At 39.0% G+C, this 16612-nt stretch overlaps 1 protein-coding gene across 1 annotated transcript; it reads right to left on the reverse strand.

Moving 5' to 3' along the window:
- Window positions 1-7005: 7005 nt before the first annotated feature.
- On the reverse strand, window positions 7006-15953 carry LOC109042892 (uncharacterized). Its single transcript, XM_072301937.1, has 5 exons — window positions 15803-15953; window positions 9412-9680; window positions 8755-8833; window positions 7574-7644; window positions 7006-7017 (listed from the first exon to the last, which is right to left on the reverse strand). Exons 1-5 carry the CDS (start codon window positions 15855-15857, stop codon window positions 7006-7008), a joined length of 486 nt encoding a protein of 161 aa, XP_072158038.1. The 5' UTR covers window positions 15858-15953.
- Window positions 15954-16612: the final 659 nt, after the last annotated feature.

The raw sequence follows: 16612 nt of genomic DNA on the forward strand, positions 1-16612 counted from the left end.
GGGACAGGACTTGCCACGCTTCAGCGAGATTTTTTTAATCTCTTTAGCGTTAAGTTTGCACCTAGCAGGATTAAAGTCTCCTTCCTTGCATACAAATCTCATTTCATGGCTGTTCACTTTTCAGCCAGTTTTATGTCCCGTTGTTTCGTTCTCCTTAAATGCCTCGTAAACAGGTTAACGACTTCAATTAAACATGCTGCCTTACACTTGTAGCCGGTCCACTCTCCGTTCAGACAGCAGCGTGTCCATGAGAGAACCTGCCGTTAGTGCGAAGATTGTAAAAAAGACATGACGGAAATATTAATTGCTCGGGGAAGGGTTTAAATTTGTTCTCCTTACATTTTGAATGGAATAAATGCAATTGGCTGAAAAATCCGTCGCACCAGCATCCATTGACCTTAGAAGTCGTGTCAATCATTTCATAATAAGCTGGACTCTAACAGATTAAAAGAAACTTATTAGTTTTTAGATAATTTTCACAAAATTGGTCCTTTTTGAATAATTTGATTCGGCGCCCCAGCACTCGATTCCGCGGATAAAATTAGCTGAAATACCGTCGATTGGATGCGACCGACTATTGGACGTATTTTTATTAAACGGAACTAAGCGCCATAGGGGGAGGAAGGTAGAGGGGGGCTTGAATTGGCGTCGGGCTCGTTCCGTCCTATACTCGCAATGTTTTTCCATGGCATTTAGTTCCATTTGACAGAACGCGCCATCCGGGATTCTAAATTCCTCAAAAGGAACTCAAATTGGCGCTTAGTTCCGTTTAATAGAAATACGTCCTAAATGTATAAAACTACGGTACCGAAAGTTCTGAATTCTATCAGGACCGAGAGCTCTCCAATTGAAGGAACGAAATGTGACTCTTTTCACATAAACAGCCACCGGGGGAAAAAAGAACACATTGGATCTAAAGTCCAGACTCTTGAAAACATAGACAAGAAAAAGCAGTCTTGATTTTATCAGAATCTAGCTTAAATCAAGAACCAAGCCTCCTAATGTAAGCGGATTTCGTTTTGATTCAAGCAAAAATCCGATTTAATCAAGAGTATTTTTTCTTTCAATGTTTTCAAGAGTCTGGACTCTAGATCCAATGTGTTTTTTTTTTTTTTTTTTTTTTTTTTTTTTTTTTTTTTTTTTTTTTTTTCAGTGTGTGATTTAAAATTCATCTGAATACTGAACGTGATTAAACGCATTTTCCTCGTCCTTTACATTCGGCCCTCTGATGTAGTGCGCTATTGCAGGGGCTGCACAATACACAGTACAATGAATATCCTCTAGCGATTAATCATCTTCAAGATATCGTGGAATTATCTTGTCCATCAGATCGATGCGCTTTAATACTTCCGGACTATATGGCACCTTTGGTATTGGGTCTCTAAGGTTCGGGTTCACCGCTTTCCACTTAACAGTTTACTCATTCAACTTCGCTTCAAGCTCGGTCATTTGGATCAGTCATCGGGTCTATGGTAACCTTAGAGCAACTCTGAGACTCAGAGGTGTGGCTAATAGGATTCTCCGTCCTCCTAGGCGGGACTGGATTAGCGGATGGTAGCGTCTTGGCTCAATAGGCACGATGCTGGCGCCCTTAACCAGTATCTAGGTTGTGTGTCGAGCCAAAAACTTTTTTAATTGAACACTTATAACTCCTTCATTTCGGTGGATATGCAATTTGATCTCGATATTCTCGACTTTTTGACTTAAAGAGTTGAAGATGTACCCGTTCATGTTTTGAAGTGTCATATCTTTTTGGTCGTGTCGTCATTTTTTTTTTGGCCACCACTTATACCCCTTTCGACTACAATATCATTGCCTCTTAATTATTTTAAAGCAGTATTAATTCGTTTTGTCGATACTCTGAGTGTTTGGCAAAGAAATGGACGACAAACTTCAATTTCATCAAAAAAGTACTTTTTGTTTAAATATCTCTTAGGCCCTACCACTTTTTTTGCGGCCAGTTTCTCTCTAAAAGAGGTTCCTAGCATGGCAGTTTGGGTATCATAATTTCCGCTTCTTCTGAATCGCTCATAATGCCTTTGCCTCTCTGGGATTGATACTTTATCATGACACTTTCTATGGCAATTACACACATAATAAAGAAACCACTTAAAACGGGACCAAGGCCGCAAATACTAAACATAAAATAAATACACACATAATTTTTTAACATAATTTTTTAATTTTAAATTACACACATAATCTCGGAGGTCTTCCCCCTCAATGATCCTTCCTTTGCTATTCTTACACCCTTCATGTAAACTTTTCTTCTTCTTTCTCTTCTGTCTTGCCATTTGAAACTTTCGCGTTTTGCCTCTCTTAGGCCTGCCGACGCACGCAGAAACCTCATCACTGATTGCACACTCAGGATATGGAGCATGAGATGGAGATGCGGAGGGAGCTGGGTCATTTCTGGAGGTCCTAACCTCCATTCCAGGAGAGGGGACATCGTTTGCACTCATATAATCTCACCCAACTCAAGAAAACATTCACTGTCTATAAGTACATCAAGGTTGTTGATATTTATAACACTAGAGATTGTGCCGCTAATCTCATTAGCGGTCACATTGGAAGGCATTGAATCAGAAACACGGTCATTAACAATTTCCACAGTGTGAGGAAAATAGTCAAAACTGTGGCTCTCAATGTACGGACAGGAAGATATAGTGAGCGGCTTAGGATTATAAGAAACAGCCGTGAAAGCAGAAGTTGTAGAGAAGAAATTGTCCAAAATTTTAGTTGAAACTATGAAATACACAATGACACTACGTGTTTAATAAAATATTTTAATAAAATTGAGAAAATCAAAGGATATAGTACCCTAAAGGATTTATTAAAATCATGAATTAACAAGAAGAAAATTACTAAAACCGAGGCTCAGAAAAAATTAATAGATTTAATTCGTGTGGTCAGTGCTCTTGTATCTGCTCCCTCTACTTTTTTTCTCCTTCAGTTTCAAATGTTTGCACACATGACAGGGATGGATTACATATTTCTTTACGGCATTTGATGGAATCGCTGAAGGAAAGTGGCGACCTAACAATCGGGTGGGCATTTCTGAAATCGATGGTCTTCCACCCAGAACTTTGGTTCTCTCTACATAATGAGATTCAATCAGTTGCTCTACTAACTGTCTCTGAAATTCTAGGAGTGATTCTGTGCTTTTTGTTGCTTGGGTGAAAAGAACATGTGCGTTCAAAATGGACATAGCATGTGGAAAAACACTTTTATGTACCACTGATTGTTTTTCGCGTGTTCTCTGTGCTACGCAACAGCATGCGTGTTCTCTGTGCTACGCAACAGCATGTCCGATAAGTCGACACCCCCCATGTTTTTATTGTAGTTAAAATGCAAGACGGTTTCATCACAACCTTATTTTGGTATGGTTTTTGAAAGAGCGCAAAACATTTACTCACTCTTGGGATGGCGGAATAATTGGTTTAATAAATGATACAAAAAAAAGAGACAAAATGAGTCAGGAGAAACAAGAATTTCCTTTTTCTTTTCTATACACAACCTTACACTTTTTTTTATTACTATCAACTACTTCCATGGCAACCCCCACTACCGTGGCCCAGACCGTTCCAGCTGATATGCCTTATTGGCGGGAACAGTTTTTTGTCACATTTATACATGGCAAACTTATTTAACGTAGTCAACATATCTATCTATCGTTTGTCCGTAAACTTCAAAGCCAATTATTCCACTGGAAATTTTGCCGTCACTTCACCTCTATTCAGTTTAGGAAAGATTGGCATCCCTTTTGATTTGGGCGTCAAATCGAATGAGTGATAATTTACCTTTGAGAGGCACGTATGAAAACCTGTCCTTTAACCAGACTTAAATGTATCAAAAAGATTTTACTCTCTGATCATACTATCTTACCGTATGAAAAAGAAGGGGCATACGTTGGTAAAGTTATGGCCGCGATGGCCCACGGTCTTTAAATAATGTCTGAGAACCAGCTGTGAAACAGAGAGAAAAGGGAACTATGTGGATATTTAATATATTTAAATGATAAATGAGGTAATATTTGCTGATAAACCCAAATATTATTGAACAGTAGCGGGTGGGCATCTGTGTAGCCAAAGAGATAGATGCGGATAGGTTTAACAGAGCAAAATAACTCCACGTCTGTCGCGAGGGTAGGATGGCCGAGTGGACTACGGTGTGGGAATCTCACTCTTCCCGGTGCATTGGCGAAGGTTACGGGATCACTTCAAATGCCGCAATCACACGCTGAATGTGGCTTGAATGTGGAGGTCATCGGCCCGATGCCTGAATGTTGCGAGTGTGCCTTTTGTTTTGCCTTTCTTTACTGTACTAGTGAAGTAATACGAAAGCAACTTACCGTCTCTCCCCATGACTGTTGCGATCTCCCTCCAAATGGTGACCTTGAGAGAAACATTTTTGAATTCTGAGTGGTTGAGTCCGTAGAGTGGAGGGTTCTGTTGCACGAGGTTTATCAACAGCTCCTCCTTCTCTCGAGGAAAAATAACTTCAGCCATTTTACTATTAATTTATAATTTACTCCAGGAAGTACAACACGTCCGATCATGCGTAGAAATGGCAGCGGACCGAGCGGAATTTCTCGGCGTCTCCGCTCCGATCTGTTGGCGACCGACCGGAGCGTCCTCCATCGGCGTTTTCCGCAGCGTCTCTCCGCCGCTAAGGTGCCGTCCTCACGCTAAATCATCAGGCAGATTTATCGGCGTCTGGAAGCCGCGAAAAGACGCGCCTAAGGTTCCGTACCTTGTCATACAGTGTCGGAACTGCGGCCCAAAGTTTATCAGTTCTTTGTAAACTAAAACTTTTTTTGAATTTTTCCCATTCTTAGTTGTTCCATTTATACCTCAGTGAACGCATATCTCGTAAATATAAGTGGTTTGATTTGGCATAAACTAAATGGCCATGCAGTGTGAAAATTAGGAATCATTGTTTTAACAGACAGTAAATGCAGTCCCCAGTCAACGATACGCCCTGCTTTGATAAACTGTTTCAGGAAAGTGACCATTTCCAAGTATTGGACCCATAATTTTGCCATCGGGTCTTTTTTTAGCGATTTCTGGAACATGCTGACTAAACTTGGTCAAAATCTCCCGAAGAAGAGGTGAATTGGTGAGAAAGTCATTCGAGAATAATTCATTATCATTCTTAATGATATCTGAGCACAGCCGCCTGCCGCAATCATGTATGATATTTAAGGTGGCCTCCCTCCCACCCGCCCTCGACAAATCCTCTCCACTAACATTGTTTCGTTCAAAATATGTTTGTAAGTTAAAAGTAGGTGTAACAAGTGTTTTTCGAAGAACTGAGTAGGAATCCAAGTGGAACGCACGCCAAGGGTATATGACTCCATGAGCCGATGCCGAGGCGCAGCGCAGCGCACCTTTAATGATTTTGACCCCCCCCCCCCCCCTCCTCCCACCTTTCTTCGTGAAAAATGTCAAGTGTGAATTACTTACATTTAAAAATGTCTCTTCTTTCATATAAGTTCTTTGCATTTTTTCTCTAGACCTAGTAATTTTCGAGTTACTGACAGTTAACGCTTGGGAAATGTTTTTATGAAAACTCCAGATAAATGTGCTTACTCATAGAAAATTGTTAAAACTTCGTTGAAAAAATTCATGCAAGTATTTTTCCATTAGTTTATAGAATGGCAAATTTCACGTTCCTTCATTTTGGTCATCTTCACTTTTTACATGGGATCAACGGTTTTGAGACGATTACGCTTTTTGCCCAAAAATCGGCCGTTGGGACCCCCGAACCCCCCGTTTTTCAAAATGGCGGCGTTAGCACAAGGTGGATTCATGGAGACTTTTAGTACGTTAATGAGAAAGGTCGAAGTTTCACTTTTTTGCAGAGAAACCTCCATTATTAATTTTTTCCCTGACGCCATATACGCGATTCCTAGATTGACCGTACTATAATTGGAAGTGGTAACACAAAACACACCCAGCAAATACTTCAGAAATTGCTAAGCATTGCAGGATTTCTACTTTTAGTCTGAGGCAACCAGAGCCTGATGTCTATGTAAACATTGAGGAGAAAAATATGAGAAATTGACCAAAACTTCTTTAATAACGGGTCATTCATAGATGTAACTTCCTTCAGTTGCTGTCAATGACAAAAAACCAGGTGTACGCGTATAAATTATTCACCATAAAACTTACAGGTTTTCAAGAAAAGTATTTCAAATTATGTCTTTTTAACCATCCTGCATACCCTCAGATGTCTAGAAAATTTATCCAAATTTGTCAGGGACATCAGGGAATTCCATTATCTAAATTCTGTGGCAAACCTGAAGTGATCATTTCGCTGGGGAAAACTCAGTTGAAGAGAAAACATTTTAGACAGAGAAGTCAGTCTTGCCAATTTTATTGCATTACAACTGCTCTTGTATTTTCGTTGTATTCTTCAAGTGAGTATAGTAAACCAATCATTAAACATTGAAATCACACGGCTCCGAATTTTCAACCATGAGTCGGAAAGAACCGATATAATGCATTCGCAATCGTTCAGTCTGTCCACACTAACACTGTCCTCCGAAGCAGGAAAATCCTCCCCTTGTCCTCCGTTCGATTGTAATTGAATAGGCTGTTTTCTCAATGTTGCACGTGCCTCGTTTTATTTTTGCATGACCCTGAAAATACACGCGCACTCATTATTATCAAATGGGCTGAACAACAAGGCAACGATTCACGTTAGAGTTGACCAAACTGACGACAGACAGGGTGTCTACAAGTCCGGAAAGTCCGGAAATAGTACTAATTTTTAAAGGGCGGTCCGGAAGTACTGAAAAAGTGCGGAAATTCCGCAAGAAGGTCCGGAACTTTTTTCATTTTTTGTCATTTTTGTCGCATCTTTAGCGAGAAATCCAAATCTTTGAAATTCTTCGAATTTTTTCAATTGGAGGTACTGAAAAAGCTCTGAATTTTTCTGGTAAGAATGTACTGAATTTCTTGGGAATGTATTACAAAAGTACTGTTTTTTGGCTAGCCTATTTTAGTACATACCCTGCAGACCATGATCAGCGACACGTTTACAAAGGATGTTGATTTCGTGAAGAAAACGCTCCTAAATAAAAAAAACCAAAGGAATGAATTTTGTCGTGTACCTTGATTATCGTTCAAATTAGGTCGATCCTGAGCAAGGCTTCACCTTTGTATCATTTAAAGTTAAATGCATTTTCCCAGATTGTGGTCATTCCACGTCAAATCATCCAGGGAGTGGTGCTCGACCAACCCCGATATTTTTTATACTTTGGTTGTTTGGTTCTTTGACTATCTAATAGAATCCAAAAAACCATTTTTCCCAATTTTTTTGACCGTCCTGCTGTCCGTGGCGGCCTTCAGAGGTTCACAGAGCTCTATGCTACGGCATAGGGAAAGATTTCAAAGTCTCAGGGAACTAAAGTTCTCATGGCCAAAACAAAACTTCCATTTCCATTGGTTCCGAACTGGTAACTTCGCGCTTAAGTACAAAGAAGATCGGGGTTGGTCGCGACCAACGGTCCCTGGATGATTCGGCATGGAATGGCCCGACGGTTTTTTTTTTTTTTTTTTCCACTTACCCCTAAGCCGTAACCAGTTCCCCAGCTATTCCTTATGTAGTAATAAGGAGTTTCCTCACCATCTACGTAGCCTGGAAAATGAAAAAAGTAATAAGATAATAACCCATTTATCCATGTAGGTCAATTTGTTGTTTAACTAAAATAATTTCAAAATCCTTAAAATGTCGGGCTTGAGTTTGTTTGAAAACTATATAATAAAATCCGCGGTTTCTTCTTTTCTCGAAGTATAAACTCATGATAATCCCCCATTGTAATTTTTTTTCGACACCTGGTGGATTTTTAATTAAAATAGCGTAATTCACGTCCATGGATTCAAAGATTTTAAGAAATTGTGAGGCAAGTTAAGAATCGTATTACTAGAAAATGATTTTCTCATGGAAATTTTACGCGTCAAACTTGTATGTGCTGAACATGTTGATAAAACCATTCAGAGGTAATCATTAATTTTTTACATTAATATCAATGAATACTAACTTCTCGTTCGCGATAAACACAGAATTTCAGCCTAATGTATTCTAAAAATCCAACTTTTATGTGCTTAAATACGTAGAAATATGGCGCGCAAACAAATCCCCTTTTTTTATTGGATACTGCAGCTACGTGTCAATCTAGCTCAAAAGATGGAGCGCACTGACAAATTATTTCAGCTTGAAACACCAATATTTCTATCAAATTAAAATATGACTATTGTATTTTAGCCAGGCACGAAAAACGCAACTTTCTCACTGTCTTGTGAATGGAGTTTGATTATTCTCTCGAAATACGTGGCCCTGTGAAATTTTCTTGAAGTAACTTGCAATATGATGACTCATTCTTGATCCTGCTATCCTGCCGTAGCAAAATTGTCTTTCATTTAAAAAGTTATATTATGTTCAAGAGGAGAGTAACCGCAAGGTTAAGAAACTCTTCCTCGAGACCGGAGAACAAATCATTGGAATATTTTATCCGTCCCCAGTAGTATTGTCTTTACAAAAAAATAAAGGTGTTAGTCTGTATAGTATAGTTTAAGTCGGGGTACATCTTAAGTTCTTATTTCACTACATTTTTCTAAAAAAAACAACCCTGTGATTTTTGGGATCTTCCTGTTTTTTTGCCTGTCAAGTTTTCTCGTGGGACAAAGTTCTTACTTCCTATCTAGAGTAACCAATAGTTTTGGTTGTGGAAATAGATAACGGCCTCACCGACTCCGTATCCAACGATGGTAACGTGATGATCCGTCTCCGTATTTGGGCAGTTCGTAATGATACCATCTTCATAGCCCTGTTTCACGAACAAAACATTCCATAACGAATCACTAATACGCTCATTTAACATAGAGGGAAAACGCTCATTCGAGTACAATTTTCCCGATGCATATTTACTATGTACATCTCTTACTTTAGTTTATAGATACAGGGTGTCCGGAAGCTAACGTACTTAACTTTCAGAATAGATTTTTCGGCTCAAAATATGACTTAATATGGGACGCCTAAATGACGAGGAGTTACATCACTTTGAAAGAAAAAAAAAAATCGCAACTTTGGAAGCGCATAGCTCACATATGAAGCGTTTTCGTGCATATGTGTATAGGTAAAAAAAGTCATGTTTTGAGTCGAAAAATCGATGATGAAAGTTTAGTGTGTTAACATCCTCACACCCTGTATACGGTTGGTTGGTAATGACATGTTCTTTCCCTCATCCATATTATTTTGTCTCTAATTTTAATTGACAAGTTAAAAAAAAAAAACTGAGAAATCAGGGGCACTTATCAAATAGTTTGTAAATAGTTTGGTTACGGACAAGTTTCTGTGTTCTTCTGTGCTTAATCATTGTACTGTGATTAAAAACTTTGATTTTACCTCCAAATAACTTCCGATTACACTAGCGGGCAGTGGACCATCTCTGAGAGCTTCCTTTATCTCTTCCTCACCTCTGACTCTTCTGTAACTCAGAATTCTCGCAACTCCAGCTTTGACAGCCCTTCTGTTGCAGTCCTGATCTCCTTGGGTGCCCCTGTAAGGATACCTGTCCTCCGTTGCAAGGTAATTTCTCTTGAGGTATTGGAACACCGGGCGTAACTTTACTCCCTCGTCGTCGCAGTTAACACGGTCGTCACAGTCTACGAGCTCTGAAATATTGAGAGTGTATTTTTTCAAAGAAATTATATGGGAAAAAGTGTGTTTTTAATGATTTGCATCAATAAGTATTGGATTTCTGCAACCTGTGCGTTCTTCAGGTTGATCTTCCCTCCCTGAAACCAAATTGCATATCGGAGAGATAGTCTGTGTTCGCTAGCTCCTTCTGAATCCTGTTATTTATGAGAGTCTCGTACAGTTTGCCGACTACAGAAAGTAGGGTTATCGGTCTAAAGAGGTGTGTGAAAAAACGGCCAAAAATGCCTCAAGGCATTTTCGAATTTCGATCTTTTGGGGTGATACAGTAGCTTCCGAGACGCCCAATACCGGTCGCCGTTTTGCTTAGAAGCGCCGGGTTGCGACGTTGCCATTTTTTAAAGTGGAAACGTATAAAAATTCATATCTCTGCCGCATCTCAACCGATTTCAATGAACTTTTTTTTAAAATGTTCTTCTTAAATAGAGCTATCTAGTGATATATAGTTTTCTGGGGTTTACTTGGCTTTTAAGTGGCACTTACGCGGTTTTAGCAGTTTTTGATAGACACAAAAGTTTTGTTTTTATTTTACCACGATCGTGGAATCGACGGAATCTAAACAAAAACCAATTTAAATGAAAGTTCAGATTCTCACCTTTCTAACGAGCACAAGATCATCCGGGGAAACGTTTAGTTCCCGAGATATGACCGCTCAAAGTTGGTCACATGCACTTTTGCGCAATGTGAATGCGTCTTATCGCTGAGTCAGGCGCGAACTAGGGGTCCCTTATGATCAATATACATTGAAATAATTACACAGAGCAGTAAGGTGTACAACACGAGCCGTATTTTTACCTTCGGCTGCCTATGTGCGACGTTGCCATTTTTTGAAGTGAAAACTCTTAAAAATGTATAACTCCGCTGCATTTCAACCGATTTCAATGAACTTTTTTTTAAAATTTTCCTCTTAAATGGAGCTATCTAATGGCATTTAGGTTTCTGGATTTTATTTACCTTGGGGAGGCACTAAGGTTGTTTATATGGTTCTTTGCAGAGACTTTTCATACAAAAAATAGTATTGCTATTTTTTTCTTTCTTTTTTTTCGGAAGGGGGTCTGTATTTACCCCGATTTTTTACAACATTCAAACTAGATCGGAAGATCACCATCGCTTAAAGTATAATGCAAAAATCTTGGTAAATTAGCAACACCACCTTCTCTTATACAATGAGAGCGTTGCTTTCAATATTTGTACACGTAAGAATAGTGATTAAAATAATCCCTTTTTTAAAAGTTCTTTCTTTTAAATTTTGCCATTTCAAACCCTCCCACAACCCGCGGGGGAAAAAAAATAGCAATACTATTTTTTGTATGAAAAATCTCTGCAAAGAACCATATAAACAACCTAAGTGCCTCCCCAAGGTAAATAAAATCCAGAAACCTAAATGCCATTAGATAGCTCTATTTAAGAGGAAAATTTTAAAAAAAAGTTCATGGAAATCGGTTGAAATGCAGCGGAGTTATACATTTTTAAGAGTTTTCACTTCAAAAAATGGCAACGTCGCACATCGGCAGCCGAAGGTAAAAATACGGCTCGTGTTGTACACCTTACTACTCTGTGTAATTATTTCAATGTATATTGAACATAAGGGACCCCTAGTTCGCGCCTGACTCAGCGATAAGACGCATTCACATTGCGCAAAAGTGCATGTGACCAACTTTGAGCGGTCATATCTCGGGAACTAAACGTTTCCCCGGGATGATCTTGTGCTCGTTAGAAAGGTGAGAATCTGAACTTTCATTTAAATTGGTTTTTGTTTAGATTCCGTCGATTCCACGATCGTGGTAAAATAAAAACAAAACTTTTGTGTCTATCAAAAACTGCTAAAACCGCGTAAGTGCCACTTAAAGCCAAGTAAACCCAGAAAACTATATATCACTAGAAAGCTCTATCTAAGAAGAACATTTTAAAAAAAAGTTCATTGAAATCGGTTGAGATGCGGCAGAGATATGAATTTTTATACGTTTCCACTTTAAAAAATGGCAACGTCGCAACCCGGCGCTTCTAAGCAAAACGGCGACCGGTTTTGGGCGTCTCGGAAGCTACTGTATCACCCCAAAAGATCGAAATTCGAAAATGCCTTGAGGCATTTTTGGCCGTTTTTTCACACACCTCTTTGGTCGAAGCTGGTTTCGGCAGGAGAGCCAATACTCTCGACTAGAAATTTCAATATAATTTTTTTCTCAATGTGCAGGTTCAATTTTCTCGTCGATATTTTGGAGGGAAAGAAATCAACATTGATTTCAATCAAAGAAGAATAAAAGTTTTTCTGAGTGGTGAACGAAGGAAACCTGAACATTTACAGATGCATTGCCAATTCTAATACTGATTGTATTATGTGATTCATGCATCGATTTTTAAAGTCGACCTAAAACCAATCTTATTGAAGTGAGCAAAGACGAACCAAGCTCATGTCGTGTTGTTGTAATCTGGTGGTCTTTCTGGTGGCCAGCCGTGATTCACGGAAGACGTTAAATTCTCCTGTGTATTAGTGTCATCTCTAGGGAACATTCTGAAATTTTCTTCGGCAAAATGCAAGGAGAGGAGAACCTTCCGTCAGTGGTGGTGGGTGCGCATGCTCCTTAAAATTTAATCGGCGCGGCGCTCCGCGACGGATTTTCCTTTCGGCAAACATACTATCGTCAATCTTTATGCACGCACACACTGGAGGAAAAAAAACACTTTGGATCTAGAGTCCAGACTCTTATAAACATCGACAAGATAAAGTACTCTTGATACAATCAGGAACTAGCTTAAATCAAGAACCAAGCCTCTTAATTTAAGCGGATTTCGTTTTGATTCAAGCAAAAATCCGATTGAATCAAGAGTATTTTTCCTTGTCAATGTTTTTAAGAGTCTGGACTCTAGATCCAATGTGTTTTTTTTCAGTGCACTGAAGCTTGGGTCATTATATTTGACAATGAATGTTATTAAAGAATCGTGCTATCTTTCAATAGATATGAATGTCTTGGCACTTCTTACACTGCCAAATTAAATCATTTTTATAAAAATATCTGTTGCTGAAATCCATCGCTCAATAACATTTCACGAATTTTATAGATTCATCTAACGACGTTAAGTGCTACAGGTACTCCATAAATTTTCCGTGTAAATATTACCAGAAGGGCTCGCGATTTTGATGCCCTCCATAATTGCGGTTACCTTGTTGTGCTTACCTTGACTGAAGTTGGGGTCAATCGTTAATCGTTATTTGGGAATTGAACGGCAGTACTTATGAATGGCTTTTGCAAAACACGAGCAAATCTCTTGAACTGAAAGACAAGTCCCCTAGTAACGTGAATTCTGGCACACATGAATCAGCTTCCGAAGATTGTGATAAAGTGTACTGCGGTTGTCGCCCCATCCAAATAGCGAGGTATAGAAATCGTTGGTTACCGAGCATGTAGTGGAAGAAAAAACGTATGCATTTAGATTATGGCTGGTCGATAGAAACTTTTTTAAGCTCATTTTGCTTTTCGGGCACTATGCATCTAAAAGCACACGCAAATATTCAGTATCACATTAAAACATGACTCTACATCTTCTGTGTCTGATACTGAGGGATTAAAACCAGTTGAGTGCTCGATTTGTTCACATGCTGACCTCATCAATTTTCCGGCCGTTTTTATCAGTCTCATTGCGTCATCTTCGCCTTCCTCCTCCTTATTCTTGGTATAAAACTGTTGCAGTATGGATTCTGTTCTTTGACGTAGAAATATTAGGGTTTTTTTTACCTTTAGATTCTGCAATAATGATTTCGTCTTTAAAATGTTCCAGCAGCTTATGTTTAAGATATTTAACGGAGTACGGCTCTAAATTTTTGGACGATAGGATTCTCCTCATCTCTTCCTGTAGTTTGGTAACTTTACGACAATTTTTCTCATCACAAAGTTCTTCCCAATGTTTTAAAACTTTGAAAAATGCATCAAGTTTAATCAAATCCACCGGACGGCCTTATCAAGAGCTTCATCTTGACATATTGTAGATATACCGGAAGATTCGGAAGTCGACAGTTCAGGCTGGCGATTCTGCGATTTATCCATGGACACAACAAGCATGACAATTTCCACGTGTAAAGCAGGCACTGCTTTTCCAGTACGGTAATTGCTGTTACAGACTTGGTGGCACACCGGATCTGCTGCAAACAGATCACTAATCGTGGAAAGTCGACCTAGTATTTCAGTAGCCCATCTATCATTTCTTTCTTTACATATTGCTCTAATTTTCGAATCAAAGTTTGTTTCTGATGTTAACATTCTACACCATTTATGTCTATATCATATAGGGATTTCTCTCTGCCACACAAAAAGCAATTTTCTCTACGTATAGAAAGTGTCGCCGTTGATCTGGTTTTCTTAGGTGATTATGCTGCAGATTTGTTTTTCTAAGCGAGAAACAATAAATTTGCTCATCATCAAATTTCGTCCGCACGCGCATTGGACGATATGACCTAACGACACTTTCTTCTCAACGTTCAGACGTTCACATACAGTCGAAATTTTTCCATTACTCACTTCACCCAGTTTTTGAGTCTTCCGGTCTTCCCCGACGTCAAAGGCATTTCACAAAAAACACATTTTCCCTTTGAGCCAGCCATGATATCACTCGTAACACTCGTTCATCATTGCACTAATCACTTAAGCGCTCCTTTCAGCTCATAACACATTGAGCACAATTTAGCAAAGCACACTGTGAGCTACATATATCCAGATACAATTACAGTAACGAACATAAAACATGAACATGACTTTTTTTCCGGCGCGACCGATAGAAGGGTATACTTTCCGCCGTTATTCGTCGCGAAAATTCAACTCAACCGAGGGCGAGGGTGAACACGGTAAATCGGTCGGAGGCAAACTAAATCGATAGTTTTTCCCATCGTTTCCAAAACAACAAGAATTTTCTTATCGCATATTTCCCCTGTATGGTTGACCCCGAGACAAAAAATGAAAATAGCTCAAAACTCTCATTTTCATTCCCTCTTCTTAGCCCAGATCCCGAATCTCGGCTAAAAACCTACAATTTTTAGTGTGAATATTGAGTGTTAACTGCATAATGTGCCAACATGAAAACCACCATGAGTGTGGAAACACGAATATTGATGCACAGTCACGTATTTCGGCCCTTTGCAAAAATGCGTAATTGAGAGGTCGCAGCCTCTCGACTCACAAGAGCGGCCTTGAAATGGACCGCGTTAAACAGAAAGGAACCAAGCCATATCGGCCATTGCCAAATTTAATCGAGCAATTTAATTTTTTACATGAAAACGGATGTACGGATTTTCGTGCAAATTTCAGTGGATTTTCTCTACAGTACAAAGCAAATTCCTTACAATTTTCAAAGAAATCCACACAAACATTCTTTCGTAAAAAATTAATTTGCCCAATTAAATTTGGCAATAGCTGATGTGGCTTGGTTCCTTTCTGTTAAACGCGGTCCAAATGGTCCCACGCCACTCACTATCAGCTGAAGAGGTTGCGGGCCGCGTAACGAAGCCATCTAGTTTGCATATTTCGCGTCAAATTCCGTGGACGCTCCGCAATGAGATTCGCATGAAATGCATCTGTTTTAAGTAAAATTTCATCTAGTTTTATATTTTTGATAGTTCACTGCAATAAATCAAGCCAACGAAGCACTAGACCAATATTTACACAAAGTTTTTACAGCATCTTTAATTTCGGGGCTGTTTTGGGGGACTCAGGGGTGAAACTTTAAGCCACGCGCGGTGAGTCACTTAAATTTGGATTCTTCGGCTTACTCTGCATTCATAGATGCAACCATATGCCATCATAGTGAAATTTTAAAGTGTTCATAGGAATTTAAAAAATTTTCAATTTTGGTGTTTAAGAGCACGACTTAGCTCGGTGAGCTGGACAAATTCGGATTCAGCTGATTTTTCTGCGTTCATTGATGTATGAAAACTTTCCGTTGCAATTTGTTCTGGGTCCATCAGCTGCTTTACCGGACTAAACGTCATCTACGGTTTTTGTCTAAAACCTGAGTCAGCGTCCTTTCTTTGTCTTCAATGAGCCCTTAGAATTAACGTCGTGTCAATCTGAGGCTTTGATGTAAAACTCACGTTGTTTGGAAAGATGGATTGCTTCTTTTTCCACGTGAGAGTACATAATCTCCATGGCCCCCACCACAGCAAACGCACCGCAAACCCCGCAACCAAGCTAAACAAAAAAACGGCGATTTAGGCCAATGTGCTTCCTGAGTTAAGTTGAGCAGAAAAAAATTATAGTTCGCTGCTTCTTGCGAGATGTTAATTATTTGAATCTGCATCAATAATTGTCGACTAACGGGCAGAAAGTTCAAGAAAACCTACCCTGCTTTGGTAGTCAGATCTTGAATTTTAGTTCTGCATAGCAGGGCTTCGCAGCTCATGAAGTCGAAAGATGGCTTTTGAAAAGAAACTGCTCAGAATCATGCTTTGTGAAACACTTGAGCTCATTTCTACATACCCCAGTACTTGAATTGAAAATCCTTTGAGTGTAATTTGTCAACACCGAGGAAAATGTTCCAGTTAATAAATCACGGATGAGAGTTCCCATCTAGTCCCGTTGAGTTCCTCAGAAGAGGAAGTAAAACTATGAATGTTTAATAATCAATGAGAAAATTCAATTAGAGAAGATTCTGTTATGCCTAGCTTTCATATATGTTTTTGTTATAATTTGTTTCTATTGTATTCCTCAATTTGCTAAAATTTTAAAATTTTACTTTTGTTAACATTTAAAACCAAAATCAGTTTAATGATCTGTGTATCACCGAAAAAAAAAAAGCATTTTAAATCAAGATTTTTGCTGCTTAATATCAACAACTTTTTGCGGAACCCAAGCCTTATTTTCCTTGTATCAATAAAAATTCAGCTTAAATTTTTAGGATCTGT

This window comes from Bemisia tabaci, chromosome 6 (genome assembly GCF_918797505.1).
Source record: "Bemisia tabaci chromosome 6, PGI_BMITA_v3".
NCBI classification, from domain to species: Eukaryota; Metazoa; Arthropoda; class Insecta; order Hemiptera; family Aleyrodidae; genus Bemisia; species Bemisia tabaci.

Coding starts and splice junctions, on each gene's coding strand:
- LOC109042892 (XM_072301937.1), bottom strand. CDS start 15,857: ATGGAGATTATGTACTCTCACGTGGAAAAAGAAGCAATCCATCTTTCC. Junction 9,681..15,802: donor AATCCATCTTTCCAAACAAC/GTGAGTTTTACA, acceptor TCAATATTTCAG/AGCTCGTAGACTGTGACGAC. Junction 7,645..8,754: donor CATCGTTGGATACGGAGTCG/GTGAGGCCGTTA, acceptor TTCATTTTCCAG/GCTACGTAGATGGTGAGGAA.